This window comes from Poromitra crassiceps (assembly GCF_964638095.1).
Source record: "Poromitra crassiceps genome assembly, chromosome: 6".
Classification (NCBI taxonomy): domain Eukaryota; kingdom Metazoa; phylum Chordata; class Actinopteri; order Beryciformes; family Melamphaidae; genus Poromitra; species Poromitra crassiceps.
The window spans coordinates 38,057,740-38,084,646 of record NC_139627.1 but is presented as its reverse complement, the minus strand read 5'-3'; the positions used below and the strand labels follow the sequence as shown (position 1 = coordinate 38,084,646).

The 26,907-nt window shown below is 42.7% G+C and overlaps 2 protein-coding genes across 2 annotated transcripts in view; one reads left to right on the top strand and one right to left on the bottom strand.

Annotated features, from left to right (window-relative positions):
• The window catches only part of uxs1 (UDP-glucuronate decarboxylase 1), a 77,840-nt gene extending 63,123 nt beyond the window's left edge, over nt 1-14,717 (top strand). The window contains exons 12-15 of the mRNA XM_083639551.1: nt 7,539-7,599; nt 9,885-9,942; nt 11,713-11,816; nt 13,963-14,717. Coding sequence (XP_083495677.1) covers nt 7,539-7,599; nt 9,885-9,942; nt 11,713-11,816; nt 13,963-14,094 — 355 coding nt within the window. The 3' untranslated portion in view covers nt 14,095-14,717. The remainder of the gene's footprint in view (nt 1-7,538; nt 7,600-9,884; nt 9,943-11,712; nt 11,817-13,962) is intronic.
• A 104-nt stretch (nt 14,718-14,821) lies between these two features.
• Nucleotides 14,822-19,919, bottom strand: ecrg4a (ECRG4 augurin precursor a). Its single transcript, XM_083638828.1, has 4 exons — nt 19,786-19,919; nt 16,935-16,982; nt 16,661-16,830; nt 14,822-15,314 (listed from the first exon to the last, which is right to left on the bottom strand). Exons 1-4 carry the CDS (start codon nt 19,853-19,855, stop codon nt 15,165-15,167), a joined length of 438 nt encoding a protein of 145 aa, XP_083494954.1. The 5' UTR covers nt 19,856-19,919; the 3' UTR covers nt 14,822-15,164.
• Nucleotides 19,920-26,907: the final 6,988 nt, after the last annotated feature.

The following is a 26,907-nucleotide window of genomic DNA, read 5'->3' as shown; positions in this document are numbered from 1 at the left end:
ATACTCAGAGCAAAGGCGTGCATTTAAGTTCCCTGATGAGTAACGACATGTTAATCCTTTGTATACCTCTAAGTCTTAATCTAGGACCTCTATCCCCTCCTCCCCGAGCATCGGGGGGGGCAGACTACTGATTTAGGTGGCCTGATAGCACTTTTTCCCTCCAGGGTGAAAGAATTGGCGTATACACAGACATTTTCAACCAGTCCCTCTCCCTCCAGCAAGTTCCCTCCTGCTTCAAAGCGGCAACGATCATCCCCATCCCCAAACAGCAGAAAGTGACCAGCCTAAACGACTGGCGCCCAATAGCCCTCACGCCCATAGCCAGCAAGTGCTTTGAAAAGCTACCGTAAATTCCGGACTATAAGCCGCGGCTTTTTTCCCGTTTTTTGGCCCCTGCGGCTTATATAACGGTGCGTCTTATCTATGGATTTTTTCAGAAAAAAAAAAAAAAAAAAAAAAAAATCTCTCTTTTTTAGCACTCTTTCTAACTATAAATCCACTTCTGTTTTAATTTCCTCTCTTGCCCTCTTTTCACCACACCGCGGACACTGTGTGCACTGTAAAAATAAACAACGGTGGTGTTGTGTTATGTTGTTTTGTTGAAATGTTGTAATACGGTAAATGGGAGCTTCCTCAAACAGCCATCTCTTCCCGACAATCCCCTCTGTGCGTGACCACTTACATATGGTAATTACGGTAAGCAAACGGCCACTCGGGCAACAACTCCCTCCCCCGACTACCAGGAGAAAATCACAAACTTCGGTGAATTCACACAAAGGAAGATCAAGGAATATTCACAACAAGACGAGCAGTAGAAGCAACACTCTCACTTACCATGGGGAAGGTACGCAGAAATTCACACGAGGCAGCTTTCAAGTTGAAAGCAGTCAATCTCGCATTAAAAGAGAGCAGCCGCCGATCAAACAGAGCAGCCGCGCGTAACCTGGGCAAAAGGGACTGTCCGTCCGGGGGAGAACTACTGAACAACTCCCTCCCGACTATCAGGAGAAAATCACAAACTTCGGCGAATTCACACAAAGGAAGATCACGGAATATTATAGGAGTGTGAAAACATCCACAATTACCAACGGGTTCCAAAACGCTGGACTGCTGCGGGATGAAGAGGATGACGCCACGGGGACTGCCCCCTAGTCCGATACCTCACGAGTCCGATACCTCACGAGTCCGACACCTCATGGTTTTGGGTTAGGGTCTGGGGGAGGTTAGGTTTAGGCGTGGGGGTGGGAGAGGTTAGGTTTTGGGTTAGGGTCTGGGGGATGTTAGGTTTAGGCGTGGGGGTGGGAGAGGTTAGGTTTTGGGTTAGGGTCTGGGGGAAGTTAGCCTCTTTTTTCGGACTCGTGAGGTGTCGGACTCGTGAGGTATCGGACTCGTGCCATGGCACCTGAAGGAGAGAGGAGAGTGGTTGACGAAGCCACCCTGAACCTGTTCGTTTCCGACACTGAAGATGAGGACTTTGGTGGTTTCAGTACGCAGGAAGAAGAGGAAGACGAGGATTAGTGACTTGACTTCTCTGGTTACAGGTTTGCTGCACATATACGGTAGCCTATTGTTGTGTGATTTTGTCTGGGGATTAGTGACCTGACTTTTGTTTTGTTTTGTTGAAATGTTAATAAATGGGAGCTTCCCCAAACAGCGATCTCTTTCCCGACATTCCTCTCTGTGCACGAACCCTTTCATATGGTAATTAAACATCAAAACACCCGCGGCTTATAGTCCGGTGCGGCTTATAGAAGAAAAAAATAGACAATTTTGGTCCCGCGGCTTATACACCGGTGCGTCTTATAGTCCGGAATTTACGGTAGTCATATCACAGATCCGCCCCACACTCCCCCCGGACCACGACCCGCTCTAATTTGCATACCGCCCCAACAGGAGCACGGCGGATGCAATAGCACACGTACTCCACACTGCCCTCTCACACCTGGAGGGGAAGGACACCTATGTGAGAATGCTGTTCGTGGACTACAGCTCAGCATTCAACACCATAGTACCCTCCAGGCTGGTAAGCAAGCTCAAGGTCCTGGGACTAAACACAGCAATGTGTGACTGGATCCTGGACTTTCTGACAGACCGCCACCAGGTGGTGAGAGTGGGCAACCTCACCTCCTCCCCACTGACCATCAGCATAGGAGCGCCCCAGGGATGCGTCTCCAGCCCCTTCTGGTACGACCTCTACACCCACGACTGCGTGGCGACTCAAATCTCTAACACCATCGTGAAGTTTGCAGACGACACAGCAGTCGTGGGGCTGATCTCCAGGGGCGACGAGACGGCCTACAGAGAGGAGGTGAAGGCCCTAGAACAGTGGTGCCAGGACAACCACCTCTCTCTGAACGTCTCCAAGACCAAGGAGATCATTGTAGACTACAGGAGGGGGGGGGGGGGCGCACACCCCCCAATCACCATCAACGGCACAGTGGTGGAAAGGGTGGACAGCTTCAAGTACCTGGGAGTCAACATCCACCAGGACCTGACATGGGCCGGTCACACCGCCACTGTTGTCAAAAAGGCCCAACAGCAACTACACGGACTCAGGCGCCTAAAGAAATTTGGGCTAAGGCCAGAAATCCTTAGGGACTTCTACAGAGGCACCAGCACGTAACAGGATGTGAGCTGCCAGAACTGCAGGAACTATATAACCAGCAGTGCCTCAGGAGGTCCCTGAAGATCATCAAAGACACAAACCATCCCCACAACAGCCTGTTCTCCCTGTTACCCTCAGGGAGAAGATACAGGGTCCCAAAAGTACGCACAAATCGCTTGAGGGACAGTTTCTTCCCGCAGGCCACGAGACTCTTTAACAGACACAAATAGTGTAGTAGCTGTACTGTACCGCACTGTAGATGCTACCATTATTTATGTCTAATGTTTAATTGTATGCTTAATTAGGTATATGCTATTTGCACCTGTACGTCAAATACGTCGTCCAAAGTATGCACATGACATGTGCACCTATGTGCAGTGAATATGCCACTGTCTCTGACTTGTCTTATCACTCTACTGCCTTATTGCTTGTTGTGTCTCGTTGTTTTTGCACTCATATGCCAAGTTATATTTGTACTATGTTGTAAACGGAGTTCACAGCACAAGAATTTCACACGTGATACTTGTACTACGGAGTGACAATAAAAATCTTGAATCTTGAATCTTGAATCTTGAATTGACTAACCTATATAGTAGAATTACCCAGTACATATTTTGTTAACCCAAAATCATACCTCTTACCTTATGGGATTCGTGGACCCTTCTCAAAAAAAATTTGAAGAAGAAAAATAAAAGATTATAATCCAGGTGATTATTACTAGGTTTTATATATAAGTTTCCAGTTTCCATTACAAAGCATACAACTCAATGTCCAGTACATTTTTGTCCAATACACATGACATCATTGTCCAATATACATTACCTTATTTTGCAACATGGAGTTCATTATACATTCCCTATTTAAAGTCCCTGGAAACCAGAAATATTGTTTTATTATTTAGCATTTTGAGTTCATCACATCACAGGAACCTATGTTAATAAGCCACCAGCCAAATTTGAACGATGATGAACGTCGCAAAGTATATAAATTTAGGTTTGACAGTCATGGCAAAAGTCATGAGAATCAATTAGATTTTAGAGTGTATTTTCTCCCGTGGACTCTGGGAAAAAAGTCTGCACTCTGGAGCATACTTAAAGGATGGCTTTCCCGTGGGGAATATGAATATATATTAAATCTCACGCCCCTAAGGTTTTCGAATCCGTTGAAATTTTTGAAATTGGTTGTTTACAGCCAGAGATATCAACCATCTCTCACATTATTTCCATGACGCTCTGACGCAAAACGCGTCGGGGCGACAAGTCCAGCCTTGCGGAAGTCGAGCACCTATGAACTACACTACTTGTGGGCCTGTGGGCCATGGTCCCGCCTCTAGAGGTCCTCCACGCCCCTTCAGAGGTCTTGAAGAAAAAAAAGGCAGCCATCTTTTTCAACCACCTAGCCTACGGTAGCTAATGTTAGCTTTCCATAGCTCCTTGCAAAGAGACCATATCTCGGGAACGGAAGCACGTCCAGACACGGGACTGGCGGCATTGGAAAGCTCGTCAAATTTTACATCTAGTAGTAGGTGCGTTGAAGTAACGAAATCAACGCTGAGCAATGTACCGGTACCCGTTTTTACACATTTTTACATGAAATAGTTACAACATCAGATGCGCGTAACTCCTTGGAAAATGCCTTAAAATGCATGATTTTTTTTTTATAAAGACATCTCCCGACATATATACTTCGGTTTACCACCACCCCCCCCACCCCCCCAAGACTCAAGACTTTAGAGGAGTTTTATTGATAACGTTTCGGTTCAACAACCTTCATCAGAAGAAATACTTTCTGAGGCACACATTTACTCACATAAGACCCTAAATTTAATAGTTAGAAGGTTTTTGTGGATTTTGGTTTCCAGGGACTTTAAGCATCAACATAGGCATAAACATGATATTCCATTCTCTGTGTGGTACTCTCATAAAGCAACTAGTGCTCCCTTTGAGATTTGATTCCGTCCTATATTCATTTTCTCTAAACGAGTGATCTCGTCTGTTAGAGAAATCAATTCACTGAACGAGTAATCTCGTCTGATAGATAAATCAATTCACTAAACAACAAGTAATCTCATCTGATAGATAAATCAATTCACTAAACGAGTAATCTCGTCTGATAGATAAATCAATTCACTAAACAACAGGTAATCTCACCTGATAGATAAATCAATTCACTAAACGAGTAATCTCGTCTGATAAATAAATCAATTCACTAAACAATGAGTAATCTCGTCTGATAATTCACTAAACAACGAGTAATCTCGTCTGATAGATAAATCAATTCACTGAACGAGTAATCTCGTCTGATAGATAAATCAATTCACTGAACGAGTAATCTCGTCTGATAGATAAATCAATTCACTAAACAACAAGTAATCTCATCTGATAGATAAATCAATTCACTAAACGAGTAATCTCGTCTGATAGATAAATCAATTCACTAAACAATGAGTAATCTCGTCTGATAATTCACTAAACAACGAGTAATCTCGTCTGATAGATAAATCAATTCACTAAACAACGAGTAATCTCGTCTGATAGATAAATCAATTCACTAAACAACGACTAATCTCGTCTGATAGATAAATCAATTCACTAAACAATGAGTAATCTCGTCTGATGATTCACTAAACAACGAGTAATCTCGTCTGATAGATAAATCAATTCACTAAACAACGAGTAATCTCGTCTGATAGATAAATCAATTCACTAAACAACGAGTAATCTCGTCTGATAGAGAAATCAATTCACTAGGCAACAAGTAATCTTGTCTGTTAGAGAAATCAATCCTTTATATTTTATTTATACAGAGAGTGCTCTGTTACAAGGAACATATACAAGGGTTTACAGACAAGATAAGAGCAATAAGAACAAATGATAATCAGCTCTAAATGAGTCCAGAGAGATCCATTTCTCCAGCTTCAGAGTGTCCTGGAGCATATTCCACTTGTTAGGGACATAAAATGAAAAAGCAGTCTTTCCTTGTTCTTATCTCACTCGTGGAATACGCAGCCTGAGGTGAGACCGCGAGCGTGTACAATAACTGGTGTTAATGTGAGTAAGACGTGAAGACAGATACAGTGGAAGCTGTCCAATCAAGGCTTTGTAAATAAATAAGAGGCAGTGCTGCTTTCTTCTAGCTGTCAGAGAGGGCCAGCTCACTTTTTCATACAAAATACAATCATGAGTAAGAAAACAATCACCTGTTATGAAGCGCAGGATGCTGTGATACACAGTGTCAAGCGACTTCAAAGCAGTTGATGAGGCATGCATGTACACAATACGTAATCAAAAACAGACAATATTAGAGATTGAACAATCGATCTTCTAGTGCACAATGAAAAACAAGATCTATTTTTACACAGGAAACCAATTTTCCTCCTTAGTTTCTTTACAAGGTGATCTATATGGACAGTTAAGGACAATTTGGAATCTAGCCAGATGCCTAGGTATTTATATGAATTAACACATTCAATTGGGTCATTTTGCAATGTAATTACACTCAAACTAGAGTGTAGTTATAATATATTATATAGTGTAGTTATAATATATTATAATATATTATAACTATCAGTATAATAGCTGTGAAGTCCGTCTCCTTTTATCTGGTTTTTAGGGAGGGCGTGTTTCTGTTTTGCTGGGTCACGGTGACCTAACCTCTAGTTGGAGGCAACACTGTCTATCTGCATGATCAACCCCATTTGCAGATGAATCAGCCATCATGTTTGTGTGTGCGCTGATGTGCGCAGTTCAATTCTAATCAGCCATCACACTACTCCTCACCCTATCCCATCTTTAAACATTTCACATGTAATAATATACAGTACAGCCCAGATTACATTTACCACACTTTAAAAGCAGCATTAAACTCAGTCATCTATTGTCACATCTTCACAACCCTCAGTCAGGACATTATGCTTTTCCAACTTTCCATGGTGTTTCATCATGCTAGTGATCAATTCCTCACTTGTCAACACAATGCATTTCCATTATACAATGGCATTGTTCAACTCATGCTCTTCATGTGAACATAGCTATAACATAGTGACTCCCGTGTACATACAACATATAAGAAAATGTTGTTTTCTACCATTCTAATTCACTAGAATTCTCCTCTCCTCCAGTCAGCCTGCCTCCATCCACTGCTGCAAGTGGTTTAGCAGAAGTGTAAATGGCCTCAAAGAGATGAAATAATAATAATAGCTTGGATTTATATAGTGCCTTTCGAGGAACCCAAGGCCACTTTACAAAAGTGCAAAAAGATGACGAGATAATGAGATGTGTGGGCTGCATATTCTACATAGCATGTTTTTATCAGGACTGAAAGGTTTCAAAAGGATTGTGAAGGGGCGAACTAGTGAAAGGCTGCACATCCTGTGCAGCCTTTGTGGCTTTCCTAAAGACATTGAACCTCTTAGTTCCTGATGATGATGTAGTTGCTGTTTTGCTGTGTGAAAAAGCAGTATTGGAAAGGAGTGGAGCCGTCTTGTGAGCGTGTGCGTCCGTGTGCTTTATTTGGTAGCTCACAATGCCCTCAATCTCTGAAATCCTTTGATCATTATATTGATTCCCACCATATCGCCACCTCTATTTTATGTTTATGTGTACTTCATCTTCTAACTGAGCCAGGATGGGGGGTGTGAATGTGTGAATGATTGTGTGTGTGTGTGTGTGTGTGTGTGTGTGTGTGTGTGTGTGTGTGTGTTTTCTTTTTCTTTACCTTGTGTATCAGTTAGTGTGTGTGTGTGTGTGTGTGTCTACATTCATTATCACAAATATTATGTGTGTGTGGTGTTGGTGTATATACTCATAAGCATGTGTAACCTTGGATAGTTCCCTCACTGCACTCTGTCCCTCATACAAACCGAGGCTACTAAAAATAAAATAAATTATTCTGAAATGCCTCCTCATGTGAAGGTCTGTCTTTTCTCCTCCAGTGATCTGGTGAATGGCCTGGTGTTGTTGATGAACAGTAACATCAGCAGTCCAGTCAATCTGGTGAGTTATTTATTTTGTTTAAAATTTTTGTTTTCAATTCAGTTTAGTTTCAGTTAGTTTAGTTTAGTTTTAGTTTTGTTAGTGTTAGAGGCATAGTACAGTACAGTAAGTTGTGCACAGAGACTACATTATGTGCGGATCGCGATGAAAACGTCAGAAATAGTGTGGAGACAGTGGTATTGCGATAAGTAGATATAGGGACACAGTACAGTACAGTAAGGTGTGGTTGATACAGATGCACAGTACAGTACAGTAAGGTGTGGTTGATACAGATGTACAGTACAGTAAGGTGTGGTTGATACAGGGGCATGATGGTACAGTAAAGTAAGGTGTGGTTGATACAGGGGCATGATGGTACAGTAAAGTAAGGTGTGGTTGATACAGGGGCATGATAGTACAGTAAAGTAAGGTGTGGTTGATACAGGGGCATGATAGTACAGTAAAGTAAGGTGTGGTTGATACAGGGGCATGATGGTAAAGTAAGGTGTGGTTGATACAGGGGCATGATGGTACAGTACAGTAAGGTGTGGTTGATACAGGGGCATGATAGTACAGTAAAGTAAGGTGTGGTTGATACAGGGGCATGATAGTACAGTAAAGTAAGGTGTGGCTGATACAGGGGCATGATGGTACAGTACAGTAAGGTGTGGTTGATTGATACAGGGGCATGATAGTACAGTAAAGTAAGGTGTGGTTGATACAGGGGCATAGTACAGTACAGTAAGGTGTGGTTGATACAGGGGCATAGTACAGTACAGTAAGGTGTGGTTGATACAGAGGCATAGTACAGTACAGTAAGGTGTGGTTGATACAGGGGCATAGTACAGTACAGTAAGGTGTGGTTGATACAGAGGCATAGTACAGTACAGTAAGGTGTGGTTGATACAGGGGCATAGTACAGTACAGTAAGGTGTGGTTGATACAGAGGCATAGTACAGTACAGTAAGGTGTGGTTGATACAGAGGCATAGTACAGTACAGTAAAGTAAGGTGTGGTTGATACAGGGGCATAGTACAGTACAGTAAGGTGTGGTTGATACAGAGGCATAGTACAGTACAGTACAGTAAGGTGTGGTTGATACAGAGGCATAGTACAGTACAGTAAGGTGTGGTTGATACAGGGGCATAGTACAGTACAGTAAGGTGTGGTTGATACAGAGGCATAGTACAGTACAGTAAGGTGTGGTTGATACAGAGGCATAGTACAGTACAGTAAGGTGTGGTTGATACAGGGGCATAGTACAGTACAGTAAGGTGTGGTTGATACAGGGGCATAGTACAGTACAGTAAGGTGTGGTTGATACAGAGGCATAGTACAGTACAGTAAGGTGTGGTTGATACAGAGGCATAGTACAGTACAGTAAGGTGTGGTTGATACAGGGGCATAGTACAGTACAGTAAGGTGTGGTTGATACAGAGGCATAGTACAGTACAGTAAGGTGTGGTTGATACAGGGGCATAGTACAGTACAGTAAGGTGTGGTTGAAGTAGTAAGAGAACTGAGGAGCGACCTGCAGCTCGCGCCAGTCTTAGTGATTCCGTTACTGATAATAGAGTGTCCTGCTTTGAATCCAGATTGGTGTATAGGTTGTTGACGGAAAGGAAAGTGGAGAGTTGATTCCTCAGACAGACTTCCTCAGTGTGCGGACCTTCTTTCTTTTTTACGTTTTACTGTTTTTGGTTCCTGCACCTGCTTTATTGTGTTGGATGTGCGCGACTGCCTCTTTACTAGGTTTTGTAAACTAAAATGTTTTTTTTCCCCGCACCTAGTTTTATTTTTAGTTAATGATAACAACCTTTGTTCATACCCAGCCGTGTGCTATTTTATTATTCTGCCATCTTTAGTCTTTCCAATGGCTGTGTACAGGCTGATCGTTTACTGACGAGTCAGTGGTTTCATCAGTCTGTTGGCACTAGAGGCTGAAATCTTTTCAGGAATCCCATGGGTCCCGTGAGATTCCCGCGGGATTGGGAGTAATTTCACTATTCCACAGGAAAAAAGTCAATTGGAGTGGGTGGGAGCGGGATTCATGACAACAATATATACATTTTTATATATAAATACAAAAGGTGTGAACTACAACTGCGTCTGCAGTAGATCAAAGTAATCTTAAACGGATGGGGAGGACATACTACTACTAGAGACTTAACAAATAAAAGAAATAAGAAAAATGGGACGGGAGTCATTCTACCGCGATTGGGACGGGACGGGAATATTTTTGTGGGAGTGGGATGTCACCTCTAGTTGACACTGCAATGACGGAGGTTCGTGAAATGTGTTCACAGGGGAATCCGGAGGAACATACCATACTGGAGTTTGCTCGTCTCATCAAAAGTCTTGTTGGTAAGGTTTGAGATTGATCACACCATCATTATTTCATGGATGAAGGATGAGATTTGGAGCACACGGCCAATTTCATCAATTTATTAAGGTGCAAACAACCCACTACAAGTGTCTTCCTCTGTGCTCCAGATCTCATCCATCATCACTTAGTCAGTGTTCTGAGAGGCACCGGTTTGTCAGCTGAAGCATGGATTCTCCCTCTGTGCGTCATTATTTCATCTCTTATAACTCTTGACTGCTACTATCTCAATCCCCTGTTGACTCATGCCCAGCATGTCACATCATGTCCCCCATCATTTGGCTTCTGCCTTAGGGCGTGTCTCCACATAGCTCTTTTTTTGTAACACTTTATTTGGATAGTTCGCCTACAGAAAGGCGACTGAGTATTTGTAACATTTCAACAGCTTATTAGTTGAACAATTCAACTGTTTCACTTTGTATGTGTTAACAGCTTATTATACTCAACACAAATATAAATGCAGCACTTTTGTTTTTGCTCCCATTTTTCATGCATTGAACTCAAAGAATCTAAGGGTTCTTTCTCACTGGCGCCCCGGTACCGTCCCCGAGCACACTTGTCCCACAGCACACTTGTCCCCAAATTGACCCCAGTTTCGGGACAAGTGAAAGCCAACCATTCCGAACCACGTAGACAACAAACGGGCGACGATAAACTCCAGGCATAGTTGATGATGCAAGTGCACTCGCAGAAGAAATGCTGTAATGTGAAAGCTGACCAGCGGGGGGGGGGGGGGGGGGGGGGGGGCTATCGTTCCCGGGTGCGCAACAGAACGCAACGAAAGCAATCGTTCCCAGTGAGAAAGCAGCCTAAGACTACTACTTATATACATACATTACAAAGGGCTTACTTCTCTCAGATGTATACATTAGTTGTAATCCGTGTTAGTGAGCACTTCCCCTTCGCCAAGATAATCCATCCACCTGAGTGTGTCATATCAAGATGCTGATTAAACAGCATGATTATTGCCCAGGTGCACGTTGGGCTGCTCACAATAAAAAGCCACTCTAAAATGTGCAGCTTTATCACACAACACAATGCCACAGATGTCACAGGTTATGAGGGAGCGCTAGCGTGCGATTGGCAGCTGCCTGCAGGAATGTCTGCCAGAGCTGCTGTCCATGAATTGAATGTTCATTTCTGTACCATAGGCCATCTCTAATGTGTTATGCTGCCTTCAAATGGAACTTGTGAGCTCGTCGTGACGACATGGTTATCACAATGGGAAGTGGGTCCTAAATATGGGTTCTTATTATTACACTGTTAAATTGGCATTACATTTGGTGATGACGAGTGCATGATGACTTGTTTAGGACTCGAAACTCAAAGTTTAGGACTTGGGACTTGACTTTGGACTTACTGGTCTTGACTTGGGACTTGAGTGCAAAGACTTGTGACTTGCAAAAATAATGACTTGGTCCCACCTCTGCTGTAGACTCGCTGGAGGTGGACTATCCAGATAAAGTGTGGTCCTTTTTTTTTGGGCAGAAAAGCAGTGGCATGCTCACTGGGGAGCGTTTCATCCCAGCACACCTCATCAAAAAGCATTCCCACTCACTTTTCTGCTCGTTCACTTTATAACGCAGTTATATAGTGTATGACCATCAGCAGCATTAAGAAAGTCAAAGCTGATTTGATCTCTGTGAAATGCTGCTTATTATCAGTGTCAAAGGGTAGATCTGATTAGATTGACAATGGCTCTCTCTTATTCCTCCCTTCCTCTGCATACACACACACACACACACTCACAGTAAGCCGTAGTCAGATCCAGTTCCTTCCTGAGGCCCAGGATGACCCACAGAGGCGAAGACCTGACATCCGCAAAGCCAAGATGATGCTGGGCTGGGAACCGGTGGTACGTGTGGAACACTATACACTCTTGACAGGACGCTAGACACTGACAGGAAGCTATACACTGACAGGAAGCTATACATTCTGACAGGAAGCTATACACTCTGACAGGAAGCTATACACTCTGACAGGAAGCTATACACTCTGACAGGAAGCTATACATTCTGACAGGAAGCTATACACTCTGACAGGAAGCTATACACTCAGACAGGAAGCTATATACTCTGACAGGAAGCTATACACTCTGACAGGAAGCTATATACTCTGACAGGAAGCTATACACTCTGACAGGAAGCTATACACTCTGACAGGAAGCTATACACTCTGACAGGAAGCTATACACTCTGACAGGAAGCTATACACTCTTGACAGAAAGCTAGACACTCTGACAGGAAGCTCGACATTTCTTCAGGAACAAATGCTTGCACGCACACAGTGTCACATGCTAAGTAAGTACTCTGTGTGGACACAATAGCATACATGCTAGATCTTATTTTTGAGACATTTAGGCCATGTCCACATGGAGACGAGTTTAGGTGTATCCGCTAAAGTTTTTTCTCGTATCGACGTTTCGTCCAGACGGAACCAGCGTTCTGGGAGTATACGCTAATTTTTTAAACCGGGTCCCAGAGTGAATAAATCTGAAGACGCCACCCTTGCAATTCCGTGTTTACAACCCATACACATCTTTCCTGAACCGATGACGCCATAGCCCCACCTCTCTCCGCCAGCAACAATAACAATCATGGCGGCTTACAGTGCACTAGCGTTCGTGCTACAGCAGCTACTGAGCCTGTTAGGGCTCTTGCAGCAAAATATAATGCTCCTCTATTACCACCGTCAGCAACAAGTGGACATGGAGAACATCCTCAGGGCTCCACAGCTGACTCTTCTCATCCACCCCTCCCCTCCCTTCATCGGATATTTCCCAGAAGGCTTAGCGGCGGCTAAGTTTTTACAATAACACAAACAAAATCAGGCTAAACGTGTTAGAAATAATATTTATTTTTAATACAACATGCAATTCTGGAGTATTTTAATATTGGACAAAATGAAATGAAATGTAAACCCTGAGTGTAACGGACATACTCGGGATGCTCTATATATATCCCTCGCAAATACAACGTGAATAGTGAAGTGAGAGGTTTGACGACCACATGGTTGCACTGTGATGTCCACTCGTGTCCACTCCAACAAGACTTTAGCTTACTTGACGGCACTTTTTCAATAAAAACACATTTATGCCATGAGTTTATATAATGTATATTTATGTTGCATCATTTAGCCTGTGCTGTGATGTGCAGGAGCGGCCAATACGCTGGGGTGTGTTTGCAACATATGTCTAAAGATCATGGAAGTGGATGATATTAGGAACGTTACCGATAGTTAACGTTCTATATTGTAGGCTACAGGGAGACCATCAGCCCTGCTGAACAGCTCTGCATTTGCCTGTATAGGTTTAATCATTTTATTCATCGACATGGCAAACCTCCCTGCAAAGCCAAGGGTTTAAGCTGCTCGCTACAGTGAGATACACATTATAGACTGTGCGCCCCTAGTGGTTGAATGCCATTATTGACGAGATTGTCTTATTCTCTGTTTTTGGTGTACTTTGTGGCAGCGTTATAGCGCCACTTACTGGCCTGGCATATATACTACAGCGGTTAGATGTGGATACACACATTTCTTGAAACGATTCCGTGTTTATGGAAAACTTTTCTTAAACGGGGGAAAAAAAAGATTGGTTCCGTCTCCATGTAGACATGGCCTTAGTTACCCGCTGCAGACAGTTCTCAATCGAACATGGTGTGACCCAAGGCTGCAGAATTGTCAACATTTTCATACCAAAACATTGTAAGTATAAGAAGATGAATGAAGAATGAATTTACAAGAAACTATTATTATTATTAAATTAATAAGATGTGCAAAGAAAAAAATAATTTCAAGTTTTACAGACTGTTTATATCTAGATTCGGTCTGCGAGGAACCTCATATCGGCAGTGGATGACATACCTCATATTTTATAAAATGACAATATTGGCCCGGTGTATCGGTCCAACACTAATGCATAGTGTCCATTGTGTCGGGGTTTTTAGGTCTTCATATTGGCAACAGCAGCCTCCTTATCTTGTGTTCTGGTGTGTTGGCAGGTGCCTCTGGAGGAAGGCTTGAACAAAACTATCCAGTACTTCCATAGGGAGCTGGAGCACCAGGCCAATAACCAGTACATCCCCAAACCCAAAGCTGCCCGCATGAAGAAGGGACGACCCAGACACAACTGAGGCCAGGCTTCCCATCACAGAGACTCCTACAACACTGAAGGATGTTGGGACTCCTCACAGGACGCTGGAGGAGCAACTCTCCCCAATAACACTGCTGAGTAGTGCACTCTGGGAAATGGTGTCTTTCAGAGAAGCTGAAATAACTATTCGGCCTTTTCGAAAAGACGTTGCCTTCCATTGGTGCCGCAGTTGCACTTTTTACAGGAATCTGCAGGATAAAGGCTTCCCTCCTGGCAGCTCTCATGTCAGATGGACATGCCTGCATCAAAGACATGGAAATGAAAGAGGAGAAATGTCAGACCCAACCCACATTGGGGGGGTTGTTTTTTTGTGAATTTGTGCTTTTGCTATTTAAAATGCTGACTTAAGAAAAGTGTTAACAGCTTGCACTGTCAGTATTTATGTTTTGTTTGATTATTTTATCAGTTTGACGGTATTGTTTCTGGAGATGGACTACCTGACTGTGACAGCTGCCTGAATCATACAACGCACTCTAGGATTGGACAAATCTCACATCTTCTAGTGAGACTGTTAGAGCATCATTGTGCGTGTTTCCAGAGGTCATTGTGTTCTGCTTTGTGAAATCTCTAATGCCAAGACGTGAATATTATCAATTCAGGTGAAGATGCTATTTTAATAAAACATTTCCAATTTGAAAAGTGTTCCGTGGCACATGGTGTGTTTGGGGGCGGGGTGGCGGGGCAGGATGGAATCAGATGTCTCTTGATTTACAATAATCCTTTAGTGACCACTTGTACACTCTTCAAACACATCAGTTTACCAGCATTATGTACAAGTCAGCCTTATAGAACAGACAGGAGGAGATGTTTAATCAAGGCAAAACCAAATTAATTCAAATTATTTGATGTCCAATATACATACACATATATGGGCTAATGTAGAGGAAGAAGTGGGCGAGTACAGTGGCATTAATGGCTTCATACCAGCTGTTGAGGAGTAATGTTAACTGGAAGAGATCAGCTGAGATGTTCAGAACACACCAAAGACCGGCAGTATAGGCTATAGATGCATACGGGTATACAGTATGTGTGTGCGCTGTGGGGCTGGAGTTAATAGTAGTCGTAGTTGACATTCGCTCCATGTCTGTAAGAGCTGGTGTCGCGCGGGCCGATGGGTGAGTTCTCATCATAGTGGTGTTGACGCCCTTGGTCACTGGCGCGCGCATGGTCCATCCAGTAAGAAAGGTCCGCCTCCAGCCTCTGGTGAGGAACGACACAGCAGAGATGCTCACAAGTCATTTTTTGCAAGTCCAAGTCAAGTCTCAAGTCTTTGAGCTAAAGTCCAAGTCAAGTCTCAAGTCTCTTATGGACAGATGGCATCCAACAGATGATAGAACGCTCGTTCTATCATCTGCTGGATGCCATCTGGTCTGCTTGGAACACTGCATAGCTAAAGCTAAGGGATTCAAAGCATATACTGTATTATCCTCACTTTCTATCTATTAGCATACAATATCAGCATTGATTAGACGACATTATTATTAGTAGACTTTTCCTTAATGTTAATACACACACAAATAAATAGGCTATTGTTCACAAGTCCCAAATCTCAAGTCCAAGTCAAGTCTCAAGTCACTGTGTGTGTGACTTAAGTGCGACTCAAGTCCAAGTCTCAAGTCCAAATCCCCGTCTCTGCGACACAGACAATGAGCCTTTAAAGAAACTGAAGCTAATGCATGGAGAGTCAGTGGAGGATTTCTCCGACACAGAGCGTCAATAGGTCCAAGCGGCGCAGCTGTGCGCGGCCCGGAGACGAGAAATGTCAATGTCATTTCAAAGGCCACAGCTGTCAATTTCAGCAGTGGGGAGGCAACAGCAAATATAGCCCGCCCATACACAGGATGTCATGCACAGCGCCGTTTTGAGAAGTCCTGCTGGTTGAAACGCAAACGCTGTCAACTACAGTATCACAAATAATGAGGGGAGACACTTTTTCGCACTCTCATTCTCTCTTTTTCTGCACTTGTTGCCGTCTGTGTTCCCTCCATCCCCCACTGACCCCTGTGAATCTCTAAAGTCACTGACCTGAAAGAAAACTGAAAGGCTTTGAGATTGAGATTCCATGTAGGCTACTGTCATGCATTTGTTTCCATATTTGGGATTCAGAGTCCCTGTCAGACAGCAACATACAGTATTCAGTAACTGAGGATAATTGTGCCTTTGGAAGACTTTCTTTTAGACTACAGAACAGACTACAAAATGAAATCCAACCCCACCCATGTCACTCTTCACACTTTTTATCCTCCACATCCAGACACCTGGAGTCTTTTATGTCTCATATGTACGCTGTTGCTTAAATAGCTTTAAGCCACCAGGTTTAAGCATTTTTAAGTCAATACAAATCAGCTAAAATCCCTCAAAAAATGCATGTCCTTTAACAGGTACAGTACAATATAGAGAGCTTCACTGGAGATGGAGTGACTCTATCATAAATTTAGTATTGTAACAGCTATCAATGATCGGGTACAGCACTCTCAGGATGGGACAGGGCAGTGAAGTTTGTTAGAATAAACGTTGAAGACCCTGTACAACCCTCACCCCCTCACCTGCTCATCAAAGCCCATGTACATAAACTGCATAATCCACTGCTGCACGTCCGGCCTGCTGCGGTCCCAGATGTTCCTCTTGCTCCGCCTCAGCTTCACCAGGAACTCTTGGGCCGTGGAGGGAGGGACAGCAACCGCAGATTTTGAGGGAGCGATTCCAGCTCCTGCCACTGGAGGGAAGCACAACAGGGCAGAGACATGCAAAATCAGTTTTCATTGTGATTGCATGTCAGCAGTATGCTAGCACTGTTAAGTGTGCCTGTATGGATGTTACCGTCTCTTTTCCTCAAGATCTTGTGCAGGCTGCTACCACTGGAAACATCTGATAAGGGAGAGTCATTGTCAATAAACAAACACACTATATAGTTTCAGTGTAAATTGTAAGATTTTGTCAATTAGGAGCCAGCAGAATGTGGCTGAAGTTGACAGTTATATATGGCGAATGTTAAAAATAAATAGTGGTGTAGTATAAGATTTGTATGCCATTCACCCCCCCCCCCCCCCATATCTCATAGGGTTTTACACCAGTATTGCCAACTATTCCAAGGAAAGTAGCCATAGTCCATAGATGTAGCTAATACTACGCCATACACTAATTTACATAAATATATTTGTGCCTCAACACCCCCCACAGGGGAGGGTGATGACAGGCTCCCCTATGTATGGGAGCACTGCAAACAACAGACTTATTTGGATTAGGCAAAGCAAATAACGCGAGTTAACGTGCGTCGGCATCAGCTGTACCGATTTGTCACCAAATCCTTTGGCAGTTAACATTGTTCACCATGATTGAAACGAGTCATTATTTTTGTTGCTAATTGCTTTTGAGATATAAGTTGCTAAATTTTTCATGCCCCGTGGGTGCATTGACATAATTATGTTATGTCAAATGTGAGGCACCCAGAGCAGCTTTTTGTGTAGGCATGCATGCAAATTTCAGTGCGCAGTGGCTAAAGCACGAGAGCCTGTTTGCCTGATCATAGAACTAGAGTTATGAATGTATCATTCTCTCTTGTGGCACCTGGAGTAATATGGCACGAGCTGCTCAGTGCTTGTTTGCAAACTGAACACATGAAAAAAGAATGTCCTCTAGGCGAGCCATATCCATGTATTCTCCTGATGACTGTGTGCTACAGGTGCTGTGCTTAAGGCTATGTGTGTATCAAGATTCTTTGATGTACCCATGGTGACGTGTGGTCAGAGGGGGCAGATGCACTTCGTAGTGAAAGCGTATGCCTACATCTAATTGCTGCCAGGATACAAACTAATGTAATTGGACTGTCTTATTCATCTGCCCCGCCCCTGACCCCACTTCACTTCACTTCACCATGGGTATATCAATGAATCACAGAGCCGTAAGCACAACACATGTAGTAGTCTACATAGTCATCAGGAGGACACATGGATACCATTAGACGAAATGATTTGCATGTGTTCGGCTTGCAAACGAGCACTGAGCAACAATTAACTTTTCTCAAGCGAATAGCTGCCTGTCTGCAGGACAAGGAAAGAGTGTGAGGTGAATTGTATGTTAGTTGCCTGGGAAATCTAACTATGAGTCACCCCTTCCAGATGTTTGCCTGGAGTGCTTTTCCATCCTTCGTCCCCAAGCCATGGAATGCTATGCAGAGTGCTTCACAACACATTATGGATCAAAACAAAGGACGAAATAAATAATGAATTAACTCCTCCATGTTTGCATGGGAAACAAATAGTCGGAGGCCTACTTCTGCTATTTTTCTAAGATGGTAGAGAGCTGATTTAGTTATACTGTAGATATGTTTCTCAATGCATTGGTCTGAGTCTATGATGACGCCCATACATTTCACCTGGGCTTTAGAGCCCACAACAATTCAGTGACATCCATATTTTAATGTCATTAATACAGTATATTAGAGCGCTGAAACGGTATTCCATCCCTCCTGATGACACTGCATCTATAGTGGTAGCAGATTAAAAAAAAGATTGGCCCTAAAATAGAACCCTGTGGCACTCCACAGCTACTGCTGTGAGTATTGGAGGAATGGTTAACAAGACTAACATAAAACCAATCATATATCTGCAAGATATTTCCTGAACTGACTTAGGACAGTCGTAGTGATTCAACCCAGCAGGCGGTCCAAAAGGATTGCATGGACAGTGTCAAATGCTGCAGTTAGCTCCAAAAGCACAAGGATCTTCTTGGCATCAGCATTTAGAACTCGAACAACAGCTGTTTCAGTGCTCCTTCAGAAGGGCTTTAAATGCAGCTGTCTTAAAAGCGGTTGAAGAAAAAGCATCTCTGAAGTGAATGGTTGACAATAGTCCTCAGCTAATGAACTGAAAAACATTTTAAAGCACAGGTTTGGGATAGGGTGATGGAGACAAGCCGAGGACTTAAGTTTCATAGCTGCTACACTGCAGTGTTTCAAGACCTTGAGTGAAAACTACATTGACATGATCATGTGGGGGCTTAAAATCAGACTTTAATGAGAGATCTTGTTTTTAATAGGCCTATATCCTCTCTGCAAAAGTGAGGTGATTTATCACATTTGACTGAGGAAACACCTCAGGATTAGTTATGCCGTCACAAGTAGTAAAAAGTGTCCTCAACTTTGAGATGTAAGATTGTCTCAAACTCTTCATGGATGTGTTGTAAATATTTAGATGTTCCTTAAAAATTAATTTGAGAAGTAAGAGATAGAGGAGAAACATTGGAGAGACATTTTGTCCCCTGTGACTGATCAGTGTTGCCTGTCTGAACAATGACCTCTAAATCTCATTTGTTGTCCTTTAATCTGAGTCAACCTTCCATCTCTCCTGTGTGTATGTGCATGAGAGAGAGAGACATCTCTCCTGTGTGTATGTGCATGAGAGAGAGAGAGACATCTCTCCTGTGTGTATGTGCATGAGAGAGAGAGAGACAGGTAGCCCTGAAGGTTAGCCCTGAAGGTTAGCCCATAAAAACGCCATGCCATGAAAATCTAGAATTAAACGCCCATGAGCCACACAGACAAAGCCACAGATGCTGAAGGATAGGCTAATGACGACCCAAAAGAGTTCTGCATGCGAGAGGAAATTGAATGCAGAGTAAAAGTGAAAAAAGGGGGACAGTCAAAGACAGACAGGGAAGAGAATCAGCTCACCTCTGAGGGCCAACAGTGTCAGCAATACAGTGAGCCCCATTAACCTCAAGCAGAGCTGCTGAGAAGCCATCGTGTCCCTGCTCAGAGTCTACTCTACACACTAGCTCAAAGGCAACAAGCCTGCATAAACTGCTGCACAAGTGAGGGGGGAGAGGGGGCGGTGAGTGGAAACTGGCCTATGGCAGTGGAATGTCGTTCACCCCCCTACAGACACAAGAGTGCAGCTTTTCCCCTCTTAAATGAATTTTCATCTGGGGTACTTTTCCACCTCCCATACATAAAGGAGCAGCAGCTCTAGCCTACTCTTCTCATTATCCTTTAGCATGCAGCTCATCGTTGCTTTGTCCCATATTATGAGATTCAGATGATTCAGACTCAAACAGAGATTGGAGGTTGCAATGTTCTGTAGAGAAACATGTGGTGTGGACCGTTATCGCATTATACTCTCTTTCCTATCTGCACTCTTTCTGCATGCATCATTGGCATGCGAGTGCATCTGGGTCCAGGGAATCTCTTCTAGAGAGAATCTCAGTGGGTATATATTTAAGCAATATCACACGAGAGGGAGTGCTGTTGTTGGCTAATATCGGCACTGCTGTGATTCGGTCGTAGGCACGAGGCCGCAGGCCGAGTGCCGAAGATAATCACAGCAGTGCTGATATTAGACAACAACAGCACGACCTCGAGTGTGATATTGCTTTTATACAACAGTTCTATTAAACAAAGCTGATTAAAAAAATGACAAAAAGCTGAGAAAATATATGATTTCTCTATTTATTCCTCCGCCAACAAAAATAGTCCCCTCAGCTTTCCGCTTTGCCGAAAATGTAGCCTAATTAACTGCAGACCGTCTACTTTTTGTCATACACATTGAGTTCAATGTAACGTGGCTGGTGTTTGTTTTGTTGATTAGAGCAGCTGTGAAACATTTTAGACAACAGCACTCCCTCTCGTGTGATATTGCTTGAAGCGTTTTGTTGATTAGAGCAGCTGGGAAGCATTTTGTTGATTAGAGCAGCTATGAAGCGGAGTAATATAGCCTACCCTACACACAGTGAAGCGCCAGTGCGTTATCGTGAAATATCAGCACTGGTAGGATCCCTCTTGTCCAATCAAATTGCTCGACCGGAACTAACTACAGTATATATATATATATATATATATATATATATATATATATATATATATAATAGAAATCTCGTGTGCTATGCATGCTCGATTCCTAGGCTCCTAGGAGAAAGTGTGGCTTATAACAGTCGGATTGAGCCAATGAGCCATCTACTGTAAATGTCTGACTGAATACCGATGTCTTCATCTGACTGCCAGCTGCTTTCACTGTTTGTCTTTGTCCATAACGGATTCCCAGCAAAGCAGTTGTGGAAAACACATACTATTATCACAGCCTTTCTGACACTAGTATGAATGATGAACCACAAATTTATATAGAGGCGTGTGTGTGTGTGTGTGTGTGTGTGTGTGTGTGTGTGTGTGTGTGTGGGAAAGAGAGAGAGAGGTGTTTGAGTTGGAACGGTGAACAATATCCCTCTGTCTCAGGTAGAGCTGGAATGCAGGAAACAGGCTGGCAGATGATTGACCACTTTGGGGGGGACGGGGCTACTGTATGAAACGAGGCAGAGGGTGGTGAGAGGCAGAGAGAGAGGGGCGACAAATGTCATTGTGAGCCGGCCAACAGTGACTAAATCCTCTTTGGGAAGTCTATGTAGAGGGCATTCAGGTACCTGTAAGTGAAATGAATAGATCTGCCCACAGTGAAGTCATCAAACTATCGAGTCCCATGGCTGCCATCATTTTCAGTAAAGCTTAATGAATGAGCACAAGTCACTGCACACAACAACCATGCCTTTTATCAGGTATTCTCTGTCTCTGACCTTCCCTCACTGCTGCCCCACTGTCTTTAAACACGTTTCCATTGCAGATGGAACAAATCCACCAGAGGGAAAAACAGATGTCTATAGTTTTATGTGATTCTTTTTTTATTATATTCTTATTCTTTTTTTTATTTATTTTTTATTTTTATTCAACAAAAGGTATTGTTTTCTCACAAACATTGACAAGCATTTTGTTGTTGTTTTTTTGTCCCCCCCCTCCCCCCACCCCTATACTGCCAGCACAAAAATAGTTTCCAAAATACTTACCGTATCTTATACAACTGCCAAGATAAACTATCAGAGACATATACACACACATACCATACATATACATACAGATACACAGATCTGGGTTCCCACACAATCACAAAACTCAAAGATCTCTCATGGACCCCTCAAGCCCAATTCTCTCAGACCCTAGGAAGCCCATAAACAACAAAAGGAGAAAATTAATAAAATAAAAAATAAAGAGGCCTGAATATATAAACAGTGAACACCTGTCAGGTGTGTCTCTACACAGCAGGTCATATATATATTCAGCATATACTCGTGTATACTGTACTACACACATTCACAACCACGCGCACACCCACACATACAGCACATACTATAACCACCGGTTAAAGGACCTGTGGGAACCCTGACAAATTAGCAGTTCACATATGCCTTAAAAAAACAACAACATTAACAACGAAAAAGATACATAGAAAAATCAAGTGGATGTTCATAAACTGGGTTGCCATTTCTTATCACTACGAGCAAGCAGTCCCTGGGGAGGGCTAGGCTCAATCACAAATAGATGATAAAAGATAGAGTTATAATTCCTCTTTAATTTGGGGGAAGTGTCTTAAGCCTTTCAAAATAAAACACTAAAGGGTCCCATGTTGTATGGAATTTTTGGGTTGGCCCTCTGATGGAGTATTTTATTTTTTCTAGCTTAAGGAATAGCATCAGCTCATTCATCCAAGCTGAAGCTTTGGGTGGATGTTCCGATATCCACTCCAAGAGAATTCTTCTTCGAGCAAGAAGAGTTTCAAAGGCAAATACATCCTTTATTCTATTTGTCATTGATATGCCCTCCCCTGGAGCTCCAAAAATGGCCATTTCAGCATTCGGTTGAATATTTATTCCAAATGCTTCAGATAGAGTCTGGAATACAGAAGCCCAGAAGTTAATCAGCCCGTTACAAGATCAGAACATATGGGTCAGGTCTGCCTTTTCTGTGTGACAGCGATCACATATTTAATTTACATTAGGATACATTTTAGACAATTTAACCTTACTATAATGAATTCGGTGAAGAACCTTAAATTGAATCAAACCAAGGCGAGCACATGAGGTTGACCCATTTACCCTATACAATGCACTTTCCCATACTTCATCAGGTATGTCAATTCCAAGTTCGTCTATCCAGTCTACTCGAGTGTTATCAAGCGTTACATTATTGAGTGACATGATAGTAGTGTAAATATTTGAGATAAGACCCTTAAGGTGTGCAGGCGTTTGCAGGATATCATCTAATCCTGTTCTTGATGGTAGACTGGGAAAAGATGGGCTAGTGGACCGAACAAAGTGGCGGGCTTGAAAGTAACGAAAAAGGCTAGAATTTTCTAAATTAAATTTGCTCGCAAGAGCATTGAAAGTGGCAAATGTTCCATCTATATAGATCACTGAATTTACTGAGCCCTGCTCTTTGGCATTGGGCAAAGACAGGATCCGAATGGGCTGGCAGAAAGGCATGGTTATTACATATGGGACCATAAATAGAAAGGTCTTTCAGGTTGAAATGATGTCTAAACTGAGACCAAATCCTAAGAGTAGAAATTACAATTGGACATGGGGAGTGCTGTGTGGGGGATATAGGCAGTTTGGCAGTGGCTAAAGCAGCAAGTGATGATGTTACACAGGCATTCGCCTCTGCTTTATACCAATCTAAATTCGGGGTCTGAGTCCAACAAACAATTTTTTGTAGGTTTGCCGCCCAATAATAATACATCAAATTCGGCAAAGCCAATCCTCCCTATGTCTCTGAAGAAGCATCTTACAAACCCTGGGATGTTTATTATCCCACAGGAATGACGATATCAATTTATCAATAGATCTGAAGAAAGATTTCGAAAGAAAAACAGGGAAACTCTGAAATAAATACAAAAATCTGGGTAATATGTTCATTTTAACACATCCAATTTTGCCTGCAAGGGACAGTTTTAGTATACTCCATTTTCCAAGGTCAAGCTTAAGCTTATTAATCAGAGGAATAACGTTTTTATCATATAGACCGGATTATATTCTTATTCTTATTCTTACAGTATTCTTATTATTTTTGCAACAGTTTGATGGAACTTGATCACTGAATATTCTAACATGAAAGTTTGGAAACATCCGCATAATTCTGAAAACAGACAGATCAGATCAGTCAAGCCCCACTCAGGTGCTAGGATCAGAAATGAGAGCTGGGATGAAAGATGTGAATGGCAACGAGAATATACCCTGTTGCTGACAGTATGAAGAAATGCATAACCACTGCTTTCTTCATTTAATTAAATCAATAGTTTATCTCTGACGTCATAAGTACAGTCAATGGGTATGCCATCCAAATTTAATGCACCACATTCAAGTAAAAACAACAGCAAAGTTTGAGGATTTCTGGACACTGTCTGACTCCGATTCAGGTAAAACACTTTTTTTCTTCTATTTTCTTGGGTACAAAAACATCATATGTCAATATGTTTTGGGATAATTTAGCAGAGTTTGGGGTTATAATTAGATCACAAGGACATTCAGAAAGTCAGTTATACACTACATAGCCTACTGTACACTGATTCCGCTGATGCTTCCTTTATTCCTGTCCAACTCTTTACTTGGCAAGTTTTGACTCAGACAGACTGATTTTGATATCTGACACCCAAATGTCCCTCAGAGCTCTCACCAACACAATGACTGTTCAGTTTGATGATCACACAGCTACACAACTAGACTCCATCAAAGATATTGTGATAATAGGCTGGCGGAGATTACAAATATGAAAAAGAGTACACTTTGAACATTTGAGACATCAAGACTTTGAACTGTACTTCCATATAATCACATAAATAAGAAAGACAGCTAAAAGACAAAAAAAAACAATTAAACCACAAATTATTTTCATATTAACACGTTGAGTGCCATGGACGAGATATCTCGGCTTACATAATCCAACCGTTGAGTGCCAAGGACGAGATATCTCGGCTTACATAAACATTTTTTTTTTTTGACGGTGGGACATCGATCAACCCCTTTTACGTCTCCTACACCAGAATTGGAGGTATTGAATGTGTATAATCTATTTTACCGACCAGCTAGGTGGCGACGGTCCTCTCCCGACAGAGAGAAAGTCAACCAAAAGCAGCCGCCTCCCGCGGCTGCTTCCTCCATTCTCAAGGAAATGGCTTGGCGATTTTACAGTCAGAAACGAACGAGCCTCATTCTCATACTGTAGGCGGGGATGCTTTCGCGCTGCTGCGGTGGGGGGTTCCAGAAATGGACTGGGTGGGCAGCATAAAGCCTAGAGTCGCACGGGGCTTCATCGGGGCTCTCAAACCCAAGAGACGAGTGAGCCCTATCCACACTTGCTGCCAGGGAGGGAGGCTGCTCAAACTCGCTGCCAGGGAGGGAGGCTGCTCAAACTCGCAGCAGCAGAGCACTCGCTTGTGACAAACGCAGGCTGAAAGCCACTAGACACGCCCACGGAGGGAGGAGTTGAAGGAGAGGGCGTTCGGAACTATATTGTTTGGATGTCTGATCTCTCACTGATGCCAAAAATAAATGGTTAAAGTGACTGTTCTGCCTGTTTGATTGAATTTCACAAAACTGCGATTATCTCAGCTTTCACTCTCAGACGCTAAAACCATGCTGTACTCAACGGCTAATATCTACATAACTACTAACTCTACAAACTAACTCTTTTAGACAGAGAAAGCACACATTCTATTAGTACTTTTGTGAACTTTGTGTTGACAAACTCCAAGCAGAAAAGAATCCTCGGCTCTTGTAAAATGAGCCAGAATCCTCAAAAAACGGCTTGGCAAAAGCTACCTACAGCAAAAAAAAAACGGCTGGCAGTCAATGTGTTAAAAGGATTTATTGGCCATGCCGTGTAGTTTTGTATATTTGAAAATAATCCTGCACAATATCATGCTACAGTTGCAATAAGTCATCAATCGCCACTGTTGATAGTGTGAGCTTTGAACATCAATCTGCATACAAAACATGTTATAGGCTATGCATGTTAAAGGTACAGCTATGGAGTCAGTCAGACTCTGCCTCAGACCCTGATCCTCCTTCAAGTTGAAGGTTGTATCTGTTGGCGATGGCGTTCTCCATCCAGCTGAGGAAGTCCCAGTCCCATGACCACCACGACCACAGGCTGCGCTTCAGCCTCTCCTCACCCATGCCTTCGCCTGCCTCGGTCTTCTCTGCTCCTGTGTGTAGATTCAAGATTCAAGATTCAAGTTTATTATTTGTCCCAGAAGGGCAATTTGTGTGCAAGCAGATATAAAAAGCATAGCGAATACATGAAAAAACAAAACATGAACAAATTAAAACAAACAGGAGCATGGCAGCAGTTTTCCAGCAGAAAATGGATCAAGTAAACACAGGATAAAAGTAAAATAAAAACACACCTCAAGGGATCTGTACAATGTACTTAAAAGAAGTAAAGACACGTACAATGTACTTAAAAGTAGTAAAAGACACGTACATGAACTTAAAAGTAATAAGAGTCCAGGACTATTTGAGCTCACATAAATAGGTAGGTAAAAAATAAATAAAGATATATCTCGAATATAAAATATATAAAGAATATTTGTAGCAGCAATACCTACCTAAGAAGAGAGACAGAGAGAGAGAGTGCATCATCTCCTCCGCCCAGCAGCGTTTAAGCTGCACGAGAGACAGAGAAAAGAGAGCGAGACAGAGAGAGAGAGAGAGAGAGTGCACTATCTCCTCCTCTCAGCAGCATTTAAAGCTGTGATGGAAACAGGAACGAAAGACAATTTATATCTGTTTTTCGTGGCCCTCGGAACCTTTAGCCGAAGGCCCGAAGGGAGCAGCACATACTCTGGGCAGAGAGGATGAGTATCGTCCATGCGAATGGACATGGCCTTTTTAAGCACCTGTTTGTTAAAAATGTGGTCCAGGCTACTAAAATTTACTCCGGCTATTTTAGATGCCGCTCTCACAATCCTCCCGAGAG

Bases quoted from the DNA above. Each gene is read 5' to 3' on its own strand.
- ecrg4a (XM_083638828.1), bottom strand. From the start codon at position 19,855: ATGGCTTCTCAGCAGCTCTGCTTGAGGTTAATGGGGCTCACTGTATTG. The intron at 16,983-19,785 runs GTGAGCTGATTC...CTCCCTTATCAG, and splicing joins GACACTGTTGGCCCTCAGAG to ATGTTTCCAGTGGTAGCAGC. The intron at 15,315-16,660 runs GTGAGGGGGTGA...GTTCCTCACCAG, and splicing joins ACATGGGCTTTGATGAGCAG to AGGCTGGAGGCGGACCTTTC.